The 14,186-nt window shown below is 48.2% G+C and overlaps 1 protein-coding gene across 2 annotated transcripts in view; it reads left to right on the top strand.

Annotated features, from left to right (window-relative positions):
• Window positions 1–9,627: 9,627 nt before the first annotated feature.
• ITGA9 (integrin subunit alpha 9) overlaps window positions 9,628–14,186 on the top strand; it is a 384,455-nt gene continuing 379,896 nt past the window's right edge. Inside the window, exon 1 of one of the 2 annotated variants that reach the window (XM_007971773.3) lies at window positions 9,628–10,740. In XM_007971773.3, the coding sequence (XP_007969964.3) occupies window positions 10,556–10,740 (185 nt within the window). In that variant the 5' untranslated portion in view covers window positions 9,628–10,555. Of the gene's footprint in view, window positions 10,741–10,786; window positions 11,115–14,186 lie in introns of those variants that run through there. The other variant, XM_007971776.3, reaches the window with a different exon arrangement.

The raw sequence follows: 14,186 nt of genomic DNA, 5'->3' as shown, positions 1-14,186 counted from the left end.
TGAGGCTAAAGATTTGACTGGACCTGTAGGGTCTGCCTCTGAGGTGGCTCCTGACATGGCTCGCAAATTGGTGCTTGCGGTTAGCAGGAGGCTTTACTTCCTCTCCACATGGGCCTCTCCACAGGCTGCTTGAGTGTCCTCACGACATGGTGGCTGGTGTGGCTTTCCCAGGATTGAGCAACCTGAGACAGTAAGGTGGAAGGGGAAGGGGCAATGCCTTTCGTGGCCTATCACAGTAGTCCCACAATATCCTATTTGTTAGAAGGGAGACACTAAGATCAGCTCCTGTTTGAGGGAAGGGGAATTAGTCTCTGCCTTTTGGAGGAAGGAGTGTCAAGAGAACGTGTGGATATATTTTAAAACCACCACAGGGTGACATTTCCTGCCACTTGCGTACACATCCCAGCATAGTGGTGGGGCTCCCCTTACCCCTTCTTGCCCCACCAGGGCTGTGAGTATTCTGTGTGGTTTCCCTTGTGCGAGACCCTGTGTGTGGATCCCACAGGGAGATGAGGTCAGAAGAGGATTCTGGGAAAAGAAGAGTCAACCTATGATTAGAGATCACGGACAGTGGGCCGAGTCCGTCAGGGGACTCTGAGAGGGAGGCGGGGCAGGAAGGCAGTCCATTCTCAACATACTAATGTAGCCACTTTGCTGTTTTGAGGCACAAAATAAAATAAGGTCACAGCTTTTAATGTCTCAGTAAAAATTCGAGCCCTCCCCTTATCACCTTGAGAAATGCCTCAGGCTTTCCTCCAAGGAAAGACCCCGAGATGCTTAGTCATATCTAAAATGTCAGTCCCTGTCCTTTCCACCTTGCCTTTGCAGTCAGAACTTCCATCCAAGGCCAGAGGATGCCCCAATGTCATGTGCACTCTATCTACCCCACTGGCATCCCAGGCAGTGTGATCAGGGCTTAGTGTCCTGCTTCTGCCACCTCCACAACTGCTGGCACAGACCTTTTCACAGTCACAGCAGACCCTGGGGCATGTCGCAGTCGCAGCAGACCCTGGGAAGGACCCATCTTCGACTCCCCATTGCCCTCAGGAGATGTGGCCAGCTTCCAGCATCACTACTCAGACACATGCACCCAGCCCTTGCCCAGGGTGCAAACCTGCCTTCAGGAAGGATGGCTGCACCCAGGCTGGCTCTCTCAGTTCCTGGACTCAGAATCACTCTTGCCTCCTCAACCCCAACTTCCTGCAGGAGCTAGTTCACCTGTTTTTTATGTCAGGGACCTTGGGGCCTTCCCTGTCACTGAATTTGATTCGGAGTCATCCCAATCTCACAACGTATTATTTATTCCCCCCGTCATTTCTTTGAATAAAATTGATGCACCCAGAAGGTATAACATGTGTATCTTGCAGCTTCAAGTACAAGAGGTCCTAGGCTTCAACTTAAAAACTTTCTAGGGGAAGGCATAAGAAACCTCGTCTTGTGTGAGCATGTTAAGCAGCAGAATGGGTCCCAAAACGTGTTTAGCATTTACCATTCCCTAAAGACATTTGCTTAGAGTTCGGGGTACACTGAGGCTGCCTAAAAGAAGACAGAGGAGAAGCTAGAACTGCCCTTCCATTTCCTACAAAGCTTCATCTCCTGCCTCACTCCCCCACTCATAACTCTCCATACATAGTTTTTAGACACACTCTACTATGGCAGACAACTTCTGATACATTCAGTTCCAGGTACTCATTTTTTTGTGAATGTTCCATTGCATCTGAATGATATTGAAGTGAACCTCTCTTGCCTGCATGTGTGTGCATGCACACACACACACACGCACACACACACACGTGCACGCGTGCACACACACGCGCACACACACACACGCGCGTGTGCACACACACATGCACACAAGGTCAACACCTTAAAATTCCACTGCATTTAAACCATGAGTGGGTGGGACCTTGAGGAAATCACTAAAGAAGATGTTTCAGGGTCTCCATCTGATGGCCCACATCTGGGAAGCCCTGGAGAGACATGCATTTGACTATTTACGAAAGCTAAGGTAGAGAGGGCGCTGAAAAAGGAGCTGGCCAGCCGGCCGCTGATGTGAGAGTGAGGTCACGGGTGCTTGGGTCGTGACTCACCTCTCCAGCCCTTCACAGGGCACCTGAAGCACCTGGAGGTTTGAAGGCTTGAACTCTTAGACAAAGGAAGGCTCTACAATGGCCCACTGAAACATGCAGTCGCCTTGAGAAAAGTGTTTTGAGTTTTTCTTTTACTCCAAATAAAAATAGCCATTTAAAAAGAGTGGAATAAATGACATAATAATAATGGCAGTAAATTGCTAACATTTGCCAGTTGCTTCCCTCATGCTGCAATGTGCAGAGTGGCTCATTACATTTAATCCTCATAACAAACCTTTGGGTATGATTCTCTGTAACAAATGGGGAAACAGAGGCTTAGAGAGCTTAAATGACTTCTCAGGGCCACATATCTGATGCTGTGGACTGAATGCATGTATCCTCCAAAATTCTTATGTTGAAGCCCTAACCCACAATTTGCCTGTATTTGGAATAAGAAAGTAATTGAGGTCATAAGGGTGGTGTTCTGATCTGATAAAATTAGCATCCTCTCTCTTGCTCTCGCTCTCCCCTACCTCCCCCTCTCTGCAAGCACAAAGAGGTCATGTGAGTCCATAGAAAGAAGGTGACCATCTGCAACCCAAAGGAAGAGCCCTCACCAGACACCAACCCTGCTGCACTTGATCTTGGACTTTCAGTCTCCAGAGCTGTGAGAAAATAAATTTATGTTATTTAAGCCACCCAGTCTGAGGTATGTTTTTATGGCAGCCCTAGTAGACTAATATATCTGACAAGCCACTACATTGGGATTACGAGCACCAGAGCCCTCACTGTTACTCATCACCCTAAACTGCCTCCAACAAATATCATCGTTTTCATACTTTTATGTTTTGATAAGCAATAGGCTAGTTTTAATATTTCAATTGAAGTGAGAAGTGTTTTTAAAACTTGGCATTATGTTGTACAGCTCTATTCTAACATTGATGGTTGGTGCTTCAAGCCGTTTCACTAAATTTAGATCTCTGGAAAAAAATGTGTTTGAGCATGGAAACAGGTTGGAAATATTGCACCCAATAATAACAGTTTAACTTTTGGCTTATGAAATACTTCAGTGGGAAAGTATTTGCTCAAATCTCTGCCTGCTATTACAGTTGAAGGCTTGGCGATAGTATTTGCCCTTCCTCTGAACTTTCTGGATTTCAAAACCATGTGGAAGTATAGCTTGTCTTATGTATGAAAAACAGGGCAAGGCAACTTTTGAAGAATTGCCATTAAGAGGTGCATTTAGCTGTGTCAATCATTTAGAGAACGATTATCTGGTATGTGATCCAAACCCTTTTTATTTTTTTCTCCCTCCTTTGAAAATACTGTGAGGAGCCATCTGGCTATTGACTACTTCTTCCTTCCGCATGGTGGCTGGTCTAGCTACCTCAGTTGGCAAAGTCCCCTCAACAGAGGCCAGGGTCAGAGGGCAGGGCTTGTGGATAGATGGGAATGAGGGCTGCCCTTGGCTTCTCTTTCTTTCTCTGTTGTGTGAAGGTCAAGTTGTCTCCTCATTAGGAGATCAGATAGCTTTGTGTGCACAGCTCTTGATCCACTTCCCTATTTCTAACTTTGATTAGTGACTTTGGCTTTACGGAGGTAGCATCGTCTGCATCCACTGCTGGATGTAGACATCCACTGTCTCTCTGTAGACAATTCAAGCAGTACTAAAGGAGCGATAGATAGATAATAGATAGATAGATAGGCAAGAATAGCCCATAATCTCAACCATAATCATTATTAACATTTAGGGTAAACTTCAAAATCTCTTTCTTTGTGCATATGTACATACAGATGCATAGAAATTTACATATACCAGATTATAGTAGGCATGTCCTTAAGGAACTTGAGTTATTACCCTTCATATGCTGCAGGGATTGTTCCTCGTCAGTGTATAAAGTTGCATGCCAACCTTTTGTAACAGGCTGTGTAAGGTGCTGATTCAACCAAATAGTGGATTGTATAGGCTGGATTGTGCATTGTTAAGAACCAAGTGGCTAAGTTCTTTAGGGCTAACTCCAGAGGAAACCTGACAGTTGGCATTAGATGCCACGTGCCCCAAGAGTGAGAGAGGATCAACTGACTTTATGGGCCTTGCTTTTTTGGAGGGATTAGAACTACAGAGATCACTTTTAGGGGGAATGCAGTGTTCATGGGCTGGTTATGTAATATATGGTATATTGTCTTGTAATATACGGTGTGTGATGCTGTCTTCTCTACTAAACTGAAAAAACGTGACTGCAGAAACACATTTGGGCAAGAGTTTTGGGCAAAGATTGTGAACTCATCATATGGTCCGTCCTCATTTCACATGGTTCTATGGTAACTGAGATAATATCTCAGCCTGCGTCCTCCCAACTGGATCACTGTGAGGTTTACATAAGAGAAAGTGATCTATAACATGCTCAGTGCAATGCAAGACGCATAGTGAGTGAGCCTTCCTTGCTGCTAGCAGTTCTGTCACCTTACAGCAGCATCTGCTCTGCTCGAGTGTCTGTACCCATCAGGTCTGTACAAACCGGGCTCTCATAATCACTGGGGAGTGTCTAAACCTCCATTTAGGGTCCTCCTAGGGTACACTCACACAGACCCCAGAAATGCAAGCAGTCCCTTGGGGGAGACAAGGAAGATGTTAGAGAGTTATGGTTGGGAAGATTTGTCAGGGAGAAATTAGCATTTCTCATCGGAGACCATGGGAAGGGCACTCCAGAAAAAAGAGCACAGGAAAAAGTATGGCTCAAGACAGGGTCCGGAAATACTCACCTGGAGGAACTATGTGTATTTCCTGCTATAGTTTAAAGTATTTGTAATGAAAAATTATATTCTAAACCTAAAGATTGCTAAGCCAATTAGCTTGTATTAAAAGCCTTAGAAATCTACCTAGCTTTTGACCTAGTAGTTAAGCATTTGGGAAATAATGAGAGGCAGATACAAATCTACAAATGTATAAACAAAAAGAAAAAAAAAGGTATTAGAGAAAGGAAGGATTAAAAAGAGCAATTAATCTTAAGAGTTTTTCCTTATTCTTTTCTTTCTAGAGACAAGGTCTCTCTCTGTCACCCAGGCTACAGCATAGTGGTGGAACCATAGCTCACTGCAGCCTCCATCTCCTGGACTCAAGTGATCCTACCATCTCAGCCTCCCAAGTAGTTAGGACTACAGGTGCATACCACCATGTCTGGTCATTTTTTCCCCCCTAGAGATGAGGTCTCGTTATGTTGCCCAGGATGGTCTCAAACTCTGGCCTCAAGCAATCTTTCCATCTTGGCTTCCCAAAGGTTGAGATTATAGGCATGAGCAACTGTGTCTGGCCTCCAAGACTTTTTTGAGGCTTCTGAAAAACCAGTGTTGTTTTCACCCTGACATTTAATCATTCCAATATTCCTCTCTGCAGTGGGGCAGGATAACCATCAGTATAACCATCACTTCTTTTGCATTGTTACAGTAGCTGTAACAATTTAACAAAGTATGTATATAGCTGTTTAACTGTTTAACAGAGTAACTGTGGAGAGCAATTTTGCACAGACTATAGAAAAGGCCAATGATAGGTGAGCTGATAGAGCATGCTGTTCAGTCTGCAGCCACTAAGGCTAGTGGAAAATCTTCAGATTTCTTCTTTGAAGTGAGAGCATAAAGGAATGGAGGGCATTTGGTTGCCATTTCAGTTGGGAAATTGGACAAGGGGTTCAGTTTTTCAAAAGGCTCCATCCCATAAGGCAAATCTGCATTTTGTATGTCCAGGTTTGAAATATTATGCCTCTCCCCTCCAGCTAGTGACCCTGGAGACAAGCACTTCAGGTCAAGTCTCTGTAAAACAGCTTATTCTGGCAACTAGGAAATTGAGCTCACTCTTGAGGTCAGATTATACAAATAACTAATACATGTTTAGAGTTTTATGATTAGGAAATGCTGTCCTGAGAAGCTCATCAATAGGTTTATTAGTTATTAGTATCCTTGTTTTATTGATTTACTAAAGTTACACAGCTGTTGAGGCCTGGGAGTTAAATTCTCTTCACCAGATGCCAAATCCTATGTTTTCCTTACCACATCATGGCGCCACAGGCTAAGGAATATAGTGCAGGGCTCTGAATGTCTCTCCTGTAGAACAGTGCTTCCCAAACCTGGCTACTCGACAAATCTCCCAAGAGGCGTTTGAAATGCAGATTCCTGGGCCTTGCCCCTAGATTCTGACCCGGAGTGTTGTTGGTAAATCTGTATTTTTAAATAGTTGCCTGGGAATCTAATATACAGTCAGAATTGAGAGCTACTGTTTAGTTAAATCAAAGACCAATGCTTAGGGTTTGGTTTATAAAGATGGAAATCAGTGTGTTTTAGATCAGTGGTTTCCTACCTTCTAAAACCTACCTTACCTTTAAAGAATCTGTTGAAATCTATGGATCTTTCCCTAAGAAACACACACACACACACATACACACTGCTATATACAATTCTAGAGGGCTATATTAGTTTCCTGCTTCTGCTATAACAAATGGTCACAAGTATAGTGGCTTAAAACAACAACATGTATTATCTTACAGTTCTGGGTGTCAGAAATGGGACAGGGGTCTCACTGGATTAAACTCAAGGTGTTGCCTTTCTAGAGGCTCTAGGAGATAATCCATTTTATTGTCTCTTCCATCTTCTAGAAGCTGCCTGTATTACTTGGCTCATGGGTCCCTTCTTTCATCTCCAAAGCCAACAGTGTGGTATCTCTCTGACCCCACTTCCACTTCACATTTCTTTCTCTGGCTACAGCCAAGGAAAGATTCTCTGCTTTTAAGGATTGACATAATTAGACTGCGCCCAGCCAGACAATCCTGGAAAATCTTTCCATCTCAAGACCCTTAACCTTAATCACATCGCGAAGTCCTTTTTTTGCCATATAAGGTGACGTATTCGCAGGTTCCAGGGATTAGGAGGGGGACATTAGTCTACCAACCACAGGTGATCTTAGGACCTCTGAAGCAACATGGAAAATGAATGAACTCTAGGTTAGGAGCATCTGTTCTACATTCCATTCATTCTAGATGTTAAATCAGCAAGGAATTCTGTTTGCCTGCAAATAGCAGAATCCTTAAAAGCAGTGGCTCTTATAAATTAGGTGTTTACTTTTTCTCTGGTAGTAAGAAGTCCCCAGGAAGGCAGTCCACGTCAGGTGCAGCAGTTCTAGGATGTGACGGCTGAAGTCTCTGCAATTCTCCCGGCCTTTCCTTTGAGGTGGCCCTCAAGACAGCTGCTGCATCTCCAGCCATGACCTCTGTGCTTCATGCAAGAGGGGCAAGGGCACAGGACGAAAGCTGTAAGTCAGCTCTGAGTTGGCTCTCCTTTAGGAAACCACCTGAGACGCCTACCACCCAAATCACAGGCTCGTATCTCATTGGCCAGACACTGCACATGGCTACTCTGTCTGCAAAAGAGACTGGGAAACATAGTTTTATTTATTTTTAAAGCTAGGCATATTAACACTCCACTAACTGTGGGCTTTGTTAGTAAGGAAAATGGGAAGTATAAATATTGGGAAGATACTAGTGATCTCTACCGCAGATGAAAACTTCAGCGAGGCATAGTGGCTCATGGCTGTAATTCCCGCACTTTGGGAGGCCAAGGCAGGTGGATCACTTGAGCTCAGGAGTTTGACATCAGCCTGGGCAACATGGCAAAACCTCATTTCTACCAAAAATACAAAAATTAACCGGGCATGGTGGTACGTGCCTGTGGTCCCAGCTACTTGGGAGGCTGAGGTGGGAGGATTGCTGGAGCCTGGAAGGTTGAGGCTGCAGTGAACTGTGATTGCACCTCTGCACTCCAACCTGGGAGACAGGAGTGAGACACTGTCTCAAAAAACAACAACAACAAAACCAAACAAAAACAAAAACCAAAAGAAAACCTTGTGTTTTGTGTTCTGCAATGAGAATTGATCATTTTTCACTCTCACACAACCAAAATACAAAGGAAGTTAAAAGTCTCCTTCAAAATCTCCCCCATAGTGCCTTGTTCTCTTACTAAGCTTGCTTTTCTTTAAGCAGTTCATTCTTTTTTTTTCATTTTTCTTGAGACGGATTCTCACTCTGTCGCCCAGGCTGGAGTGCAGTGACACGATCTCGGCTCACTGTAACCTCTGCCTCACAGGTTCAAGCAGTTCTCCTGCCTCAGCCTCCCAAGTAGCTGGGATTACAGGCATGCGCCATCCTGCCCAGGTAATTTTTGTATTTTTAGTAGATATGGGGTTTCACCATGTTGGCCATGGTTGGCCAGGCTGGTCTCGAACTCCTGACCTCAGGTGATCTGCCCGCCTGGCCTCCCAAAGTGCTGGGATTAAAGGCATGAACCACCACGCCCGGCCATTCTTTTTTTTTTTTTTTTTTTTAAATCAGATGGAATCTCACTCAGTCACGCAGGTTGGAGTGCAGTGCAGTGCAGTGGCACACTCCTGGCTCACTGCAAGCTCCACCTCTCAGGTTCAAGCTATTCTCCTGCCTCTAGCCTCCCAAGTAACTGGAATTACAGGCATGTGCCACCACGCTCGGCTAATTTTTTGCATTTTTAGTAGAAACAAGGTTTCACTATGTTGGCCAGGTGGTCTTGAACTCCTGACCTCAAGTAATTCACCCACCTCGGCCTCCCAAAGTGCTGTGATTACAGGAGTGAGCCAACACACCCAGCCAGTTCATTCTTTCAACAATGTTTAAGCATCTACCTAAGCCTGGCACTGACCTGGCCTTGGGGGCTACAAAGATATCTAAGATTTTTTTTTCTCCTTAGAGAGCTGTACCGTCTATAGAGAGGGAAAGAGAGCCCCCAAAATGATTAACGTGTTCTAAGTGTCGAGATAGAGGCATGTGGACACTCTTTGGCAGCTCAGAGAAGAAAGGAGCAGAGGAAATGGCACAGAAAGGGTGAGGCAAGAACTGGACTGGAAGTCTAGGATGGATAGGATTTTGCCAGTTGAAAATCCTAGGTAGACACATTTCAGGAAGAAAGTACAGTGTTGGAGAAGGCACAGACGTGTGTGAAAACCCCTGCTGGACACATTCAGGGGACAGCTAGAAGTTGTGTGTGGATACATTGTAGGGTTTGTGGGAAGTGAGTCAGGAAAGGGGCATAGAATGGGGCTGGAAACAGATGGAGCCTCCATTTGAAGTTATGCTAAGGAGATCTGGCTCCATCCTATAGGCAGGAGTAGCTGGTGGGGGGCAACAGGAAGTTTTTAACCATTGTCCAAACTTTGTTGTAGAATTAAAAAGTGGAAAGAAGAGAACACAGGCAGGGAAACCACAAGAGTGTGGTCAGACTTCAACATGATAGCAGTCAATTCAGTAGGAATCTTGAATTTGAGTAGTCAGGTTCATAGAGACAGAAGGTAGAAAGGTGGTTGCCAGAGGCTGGTGGTGGGGATAGGGGGAGGGTTGGGGGAAAGAGGAGTTATTGTTTAGGGTACAAAGTTTGTTTTCCAAGATGAAGAGTTCTGAAGACGGACGGTGGTGACGGTTGCATCACATGCATATACTGAATCCCCCAAACGGCACAGTTAAAAATGGTTAAGATGGTAGACTTTCTTTTATGCATATTTACAATTACACACACACACCCTTGAGTGCACGCAGACCCTGCTGGATTCCAACCCACAGAGCTTCTGATTTAGCAGAGCTGAGTGGGACCTGAGGATTTGCTTTTTCTGACAAGTTCCTAGATGACGTTGATGCTGCTGGTCCAGAGACCACACTTAGGGAATCACTGGTGTATGAGACCAAGTGACTAGACTATGGAGGGGTGCTCTGCTCGCTTCCACGTGGCTACTATTGTTATGAACAACAGCGGGCGTTTACTGAGCACTGCTCCTACAGCTTATCTCACAACTGGGTGAAGGAGCAGAGGATGCGCAGGGCTAGAACCTGGAGTCTAAACTCGTCTTTCACCGGGGTTGCTTTGGATCTTACTGGTTGTGAGACAGGGAGGGAAAGAGAGACAAAAGCAGGGAGACAGGCCCACTAGGGCCGGCAGAGCCTGTAGTGGCGGAGGGCAGCAGCTTTATCTCCGGGAACCCGAGCGCCCCGTGCGCGGCGGGGAGGGGGCAGCTCAGGGCGCCTCGGCGGGTCCCCGAGGCTGACTCCCGCCCGGGAAGTGCGCTCAGGGCTCGCAGCCCGCAGGGGGCGCTGCCGCGCCGTCCAGCCGCTGCCGCCCGGGCCGCCCACCCTGCGGGCGCGCCCCTCCGCAGTCCAGCGCCGCCCGGCCCGGGACCCGCTCGCGCAGACTTCTCGGGCGGACTGAGGACGCCCACCGCTCGGGGCCGTCCCTGTGCTCGCCTTCAGCGCCCGCTCAGCCCGCCGTCCGCGCCCCGGTGCCGGGCCCGACGCCCGCATCCCGCCCGTGTCCAGGCGCAGAGCTCCCGCCCCGGGGAGCTTCCCGGCCGTCGGCTGACCCCGCGGCCCGCGCGCTCGGCGTCCTGCTCGCCGGGCGGAGGGGAAGGCGGCGGCGGCCAGCTAGGGATGGGCGGCCCGGCTGCGCCGAGGGGCGCCGGGGGGCTCCGCGCGCTGCTGCTGGCGCTGGTGGTCGCGGTGATCCCCGCGGGCGCCTACAACCTCGACCCGCAGCGCCCCGTGCACTTCCAGGGCCCCGCCGACTCGTTCTTCGGCTACGCGGTTCTGGAGCATTTCCACGACAACACGCGCTGGTGAGTGCCCGCCCAGCTCCGCGACCCTGGCCCGCGCGGCCACCGCCCCGGTCCCCAGGCCAGCGCCGCCGCCGCCTTTCCGGCCTCCTCCATGCCGCCGTCCCGAGGGGGCGATTTAAATGTCTCTGTTGCGCGCGGCTCGGCCGCCGGGGGCACGGCGGGAGAAGGGAGGACGCCGTCCGGGGCCCTCTGAGGTCGGGGTCGGCGCCTGGAGGCGGACGGGGGCGTCCGGGCCCCTCCCCGGGGTCCCAGCCCGGAGCGTGCGGGGAGAGCCGCTAGAGTTGTCTCCGCCGCCGCCCAGCCAGACTCGGCTTCGCTCTCTGGATCGCAAAGTAACTTGGCTCCTCTGCCTCCGAGTGGCCGCCGCTGGCCGGGTGAGCTTCCTGAACCTCGCAGGGCCTGGAGGAGTCGGGGCACTGGAGCTGCACCTCTCCCCGGTTTTGGGGAACCCCTGAGGAAGTAGTATAGCCTCTACAGCGCCGCTGCGCGGGGTGGGGCTCCCCAGGGACAGGGTGTCTGGGATCCCTTAGGGCGCACTGGAGCCCAGAGCCCCCCCCCACCCCGCCCCTACAAGACCCTGGGTGGAAGTGGAGCGGAGAAGCTCCTGGGTGGAAGTGGAGCGGAGAAGCTCCTGGGATATAGGGAAGAGGAGGGTGAGGGAGCACCTAGGAGTGACACCGCCAGTGGGTCGGGTAGGTATTTCTTGCGGCAGCCTGAGTCTCATCTCATATGGGCCATTCGACCTGGAGACCTTCACCAGAAGCCTTAAGAGAGAGACGTGTTTCTATAGAGGCCAAGGGGTCCGGCTGTCTCCTGAGTACGAAGAGGTGGGCCTGAAGAAGGGGGCGACCCTCCCCCATGAAGCACCATAAGCTGAGTGGTACAGAGCTTGTACCCAACCCCAGCAGAGAAGCACTAAGGGGAGGTTGGTGCCCTCACTGGCCACTTCCTCTGGACCCGAGGGAATGAACAGCCACATAGTGGTCACTTCTTGATAGGAGAGAGAGTTAGGCTGCAGGAAGTTCCCCCGTTCAAGGTCATGCCTCAGTGGGGGCCCAGGTGACAGCCAGGCTGGGGTTGATTTTATTGTGTAGTCACCAGCCTGAGCGTCCTTAGGGGTGGCAGGCAGGGAGGTCGAGGTCACTGTTGCCGGTGCATGAAGTTACGCAGGAGAGTCACTGCTCTGTATTGGACAGAGGCTGATGGAAAAGGGTGATTTGTGGATCGCAGTACTCAAGCCTTCCCGGAAAAGGGGACTCCGAGACCATCCCACTAAGAATAATGTTGTTCAGGAGGTCAGCCTCCAAGAGAACCAGATTTCAAAGCCCTCACATAGCTCTCGCCCAGCTCCACATCCCCCTCTCTCACTCCAGTTGCTGGGTTTAAGACCGTGTGTCTGTTCTTACACTTGTCAAATTCCCCTTTAAAACAGAGCAGGCTGAACATTTTTCTGTGTCCTGCAGACTCAGGGTCTGAGGTTGAAGAACACATCCCAGATCCCCACACTAGGTACCAAGCACATGGGAAGCACTGTCAAAAATGGGAGGGCTACTGCGGACAGGGGGCTGCTGAGAAAGGGCCGGCAGCTGAGCAGGCAGCCAAGCCAGCCAGAGCATTGTGTGTGATCTGCAGGCTGAGGCTGGCTCAAGTGCCTTGGAGCTCTTTGACAGCTAGAGGGAGAGAGGCCAGGCCACTGTCACTGTGGATTTGCATGGGCCACAGGTCAAAGCCACCCTGCCTGGGAAAGGAATGGGTAGAGATGAGAGCAGATCTGACAGAGAAAAGGTGTTCAGCCTACTTTGATTTAAAAAGGGGATAAAGAAAAGCTGTTGTGAGCAGATTTGGCCATTATAGGAAAAGACAGTCTGGCCTTCAACTTGGTACCCAGGGTAAATGGTAGGGAGGGGATGTGGAGCTGGGCAATAATGCTGTGCATATCCTTGTCGCCAGTTGAGATGTGGGACTGGTATTTCAGGGGTCCATGGGAACCCATGTAGCTGGGCTGCTGGGCTCAAAAGTGCCCTCTCTCGTTGTGCTACAAGCTGGCTGCTTTTTTGTATTGGAGTGCTTGTCCCCTGTAGCTGTTCAGGCACCAACTTTACTGAAATCTTTTAAAAATAATGCTTCGTTTTACTCCCCCACCCACCACATTGACTTAATTTTTTCTTAGATTTTGTTCTCCCCTTGATCTGTTCTCATGCTGTTGTGTTCAAGTGTTTTCCTCCCCATCCTTTTTTTCTCTTTCCTTTTTTCCCAATATTCTTTGTCTTAGACCTTGAATGTATTTTTTGCTGTATGTATGTTCGAATGTATTTTTTTACCCAGGCTTGGTAAACTAAGGCCTTTGAAGTAAGTGACTTCCAGCATCTTCTTTCTTCTTCTTTCCTCTACAGGCCAGACTTATTGCGCAAGGCTGCTGAAACTTAACCCAAAGGGTTCTTGCTTGCATAGACCCCTATTAATGCCCTGTTCCCAATTTGATAATTTTATGTTAATTTTCTTAAAGTTAGTCACCCTAAATTTATAAGATCAGGTCCTGTGAATTCGGGATCTGTCCTCAGTCTGTACCTTAACTTCAACTCCGGGGTTGGTTGATTGACTTGGTGACTGGTTATTGGTCACTTACTACTAAGAAGTGCCTGAGCCCTGAATCTTCTAGCCCTGCTTGAGGGACATGTCAGTCATTTTCAATTATTTGTGATTGCAAACAGCAGCAGGGGTAAACAGCCTTTAACGAAACCCTTGAGGACAATCTTAATTATTTCCTTTGAATAAATTCCTGGACTTAGAATTGGTGGATCAGAGAGGATGGAAGCTTCAAGGCATTCTTTATGTATTACCAAAGTGCCAGTGAAGTGTGTGTACTTTAGAAAAATACATTAATTTATTCAGACACTGGAGGCTTGGAGTAGTTTTGCAAAGGGCTGCTCTAGTGCAGTGAAAGAGTATAGAACCTACATGGGGGTGACTTAAAAGGATCACAAATACTCGTCAAAATGAGTGAGGAAGGTAAAATATAGACATGAAAGGGAAAAGTAGTATAGCAAAACTTTGAAAGGAAAAGGAGATATGTTAATTAAGCCTTTTATGTCTCTCTTCTCAAAGAAATTATTCTTTGTTACTGAATTCAATATTTTGCAGTCTAAGATGTTTGCTTCATGCCAGTTAACCACCTGTTTTACAGGTGAAAAAATGTGTTGTCTCTAGGGAAAGGGAGGGAGAAGAATGTGCTGCAAGTGGTAGGGGGAGAGTCCAGACCCCAAAGTCAGCATGGACTCTGCAGGCAGCAGAGCAGAGTGTTCCCATGTTGAGGGACCCGCGGGTGTACATCTCAAAGCATGTGAATGTGCTCTGTTGGTGGAACTAGCACTTCTCTAATCCCATAACTGAGCATTTCTCTCAATTATTTTGTAGACCAAAATTGTCACTAAGGGAAGGATCCTAGA

The sequence above is a fragment of the Chlorocebus sabaeus genome, chromosome 15 (assembly GCF_047675955.1).
Source record: "Chlorocebus sabaeus isolate Y175 chromosome 15, mChlSab1.0.hap1, whole genome shotgun sequence".
NCBI classification, from domain to species: domain Eukaryota; kingdom Metazoa; phylum Chordata; class Mammalia; order Primates; family Cercopithecidae; genus Chlorocebus; species Chlorocebus sabaeus.
This window is presented reverse-complemented; position numbering and strand designations above follow the sequence as displayed.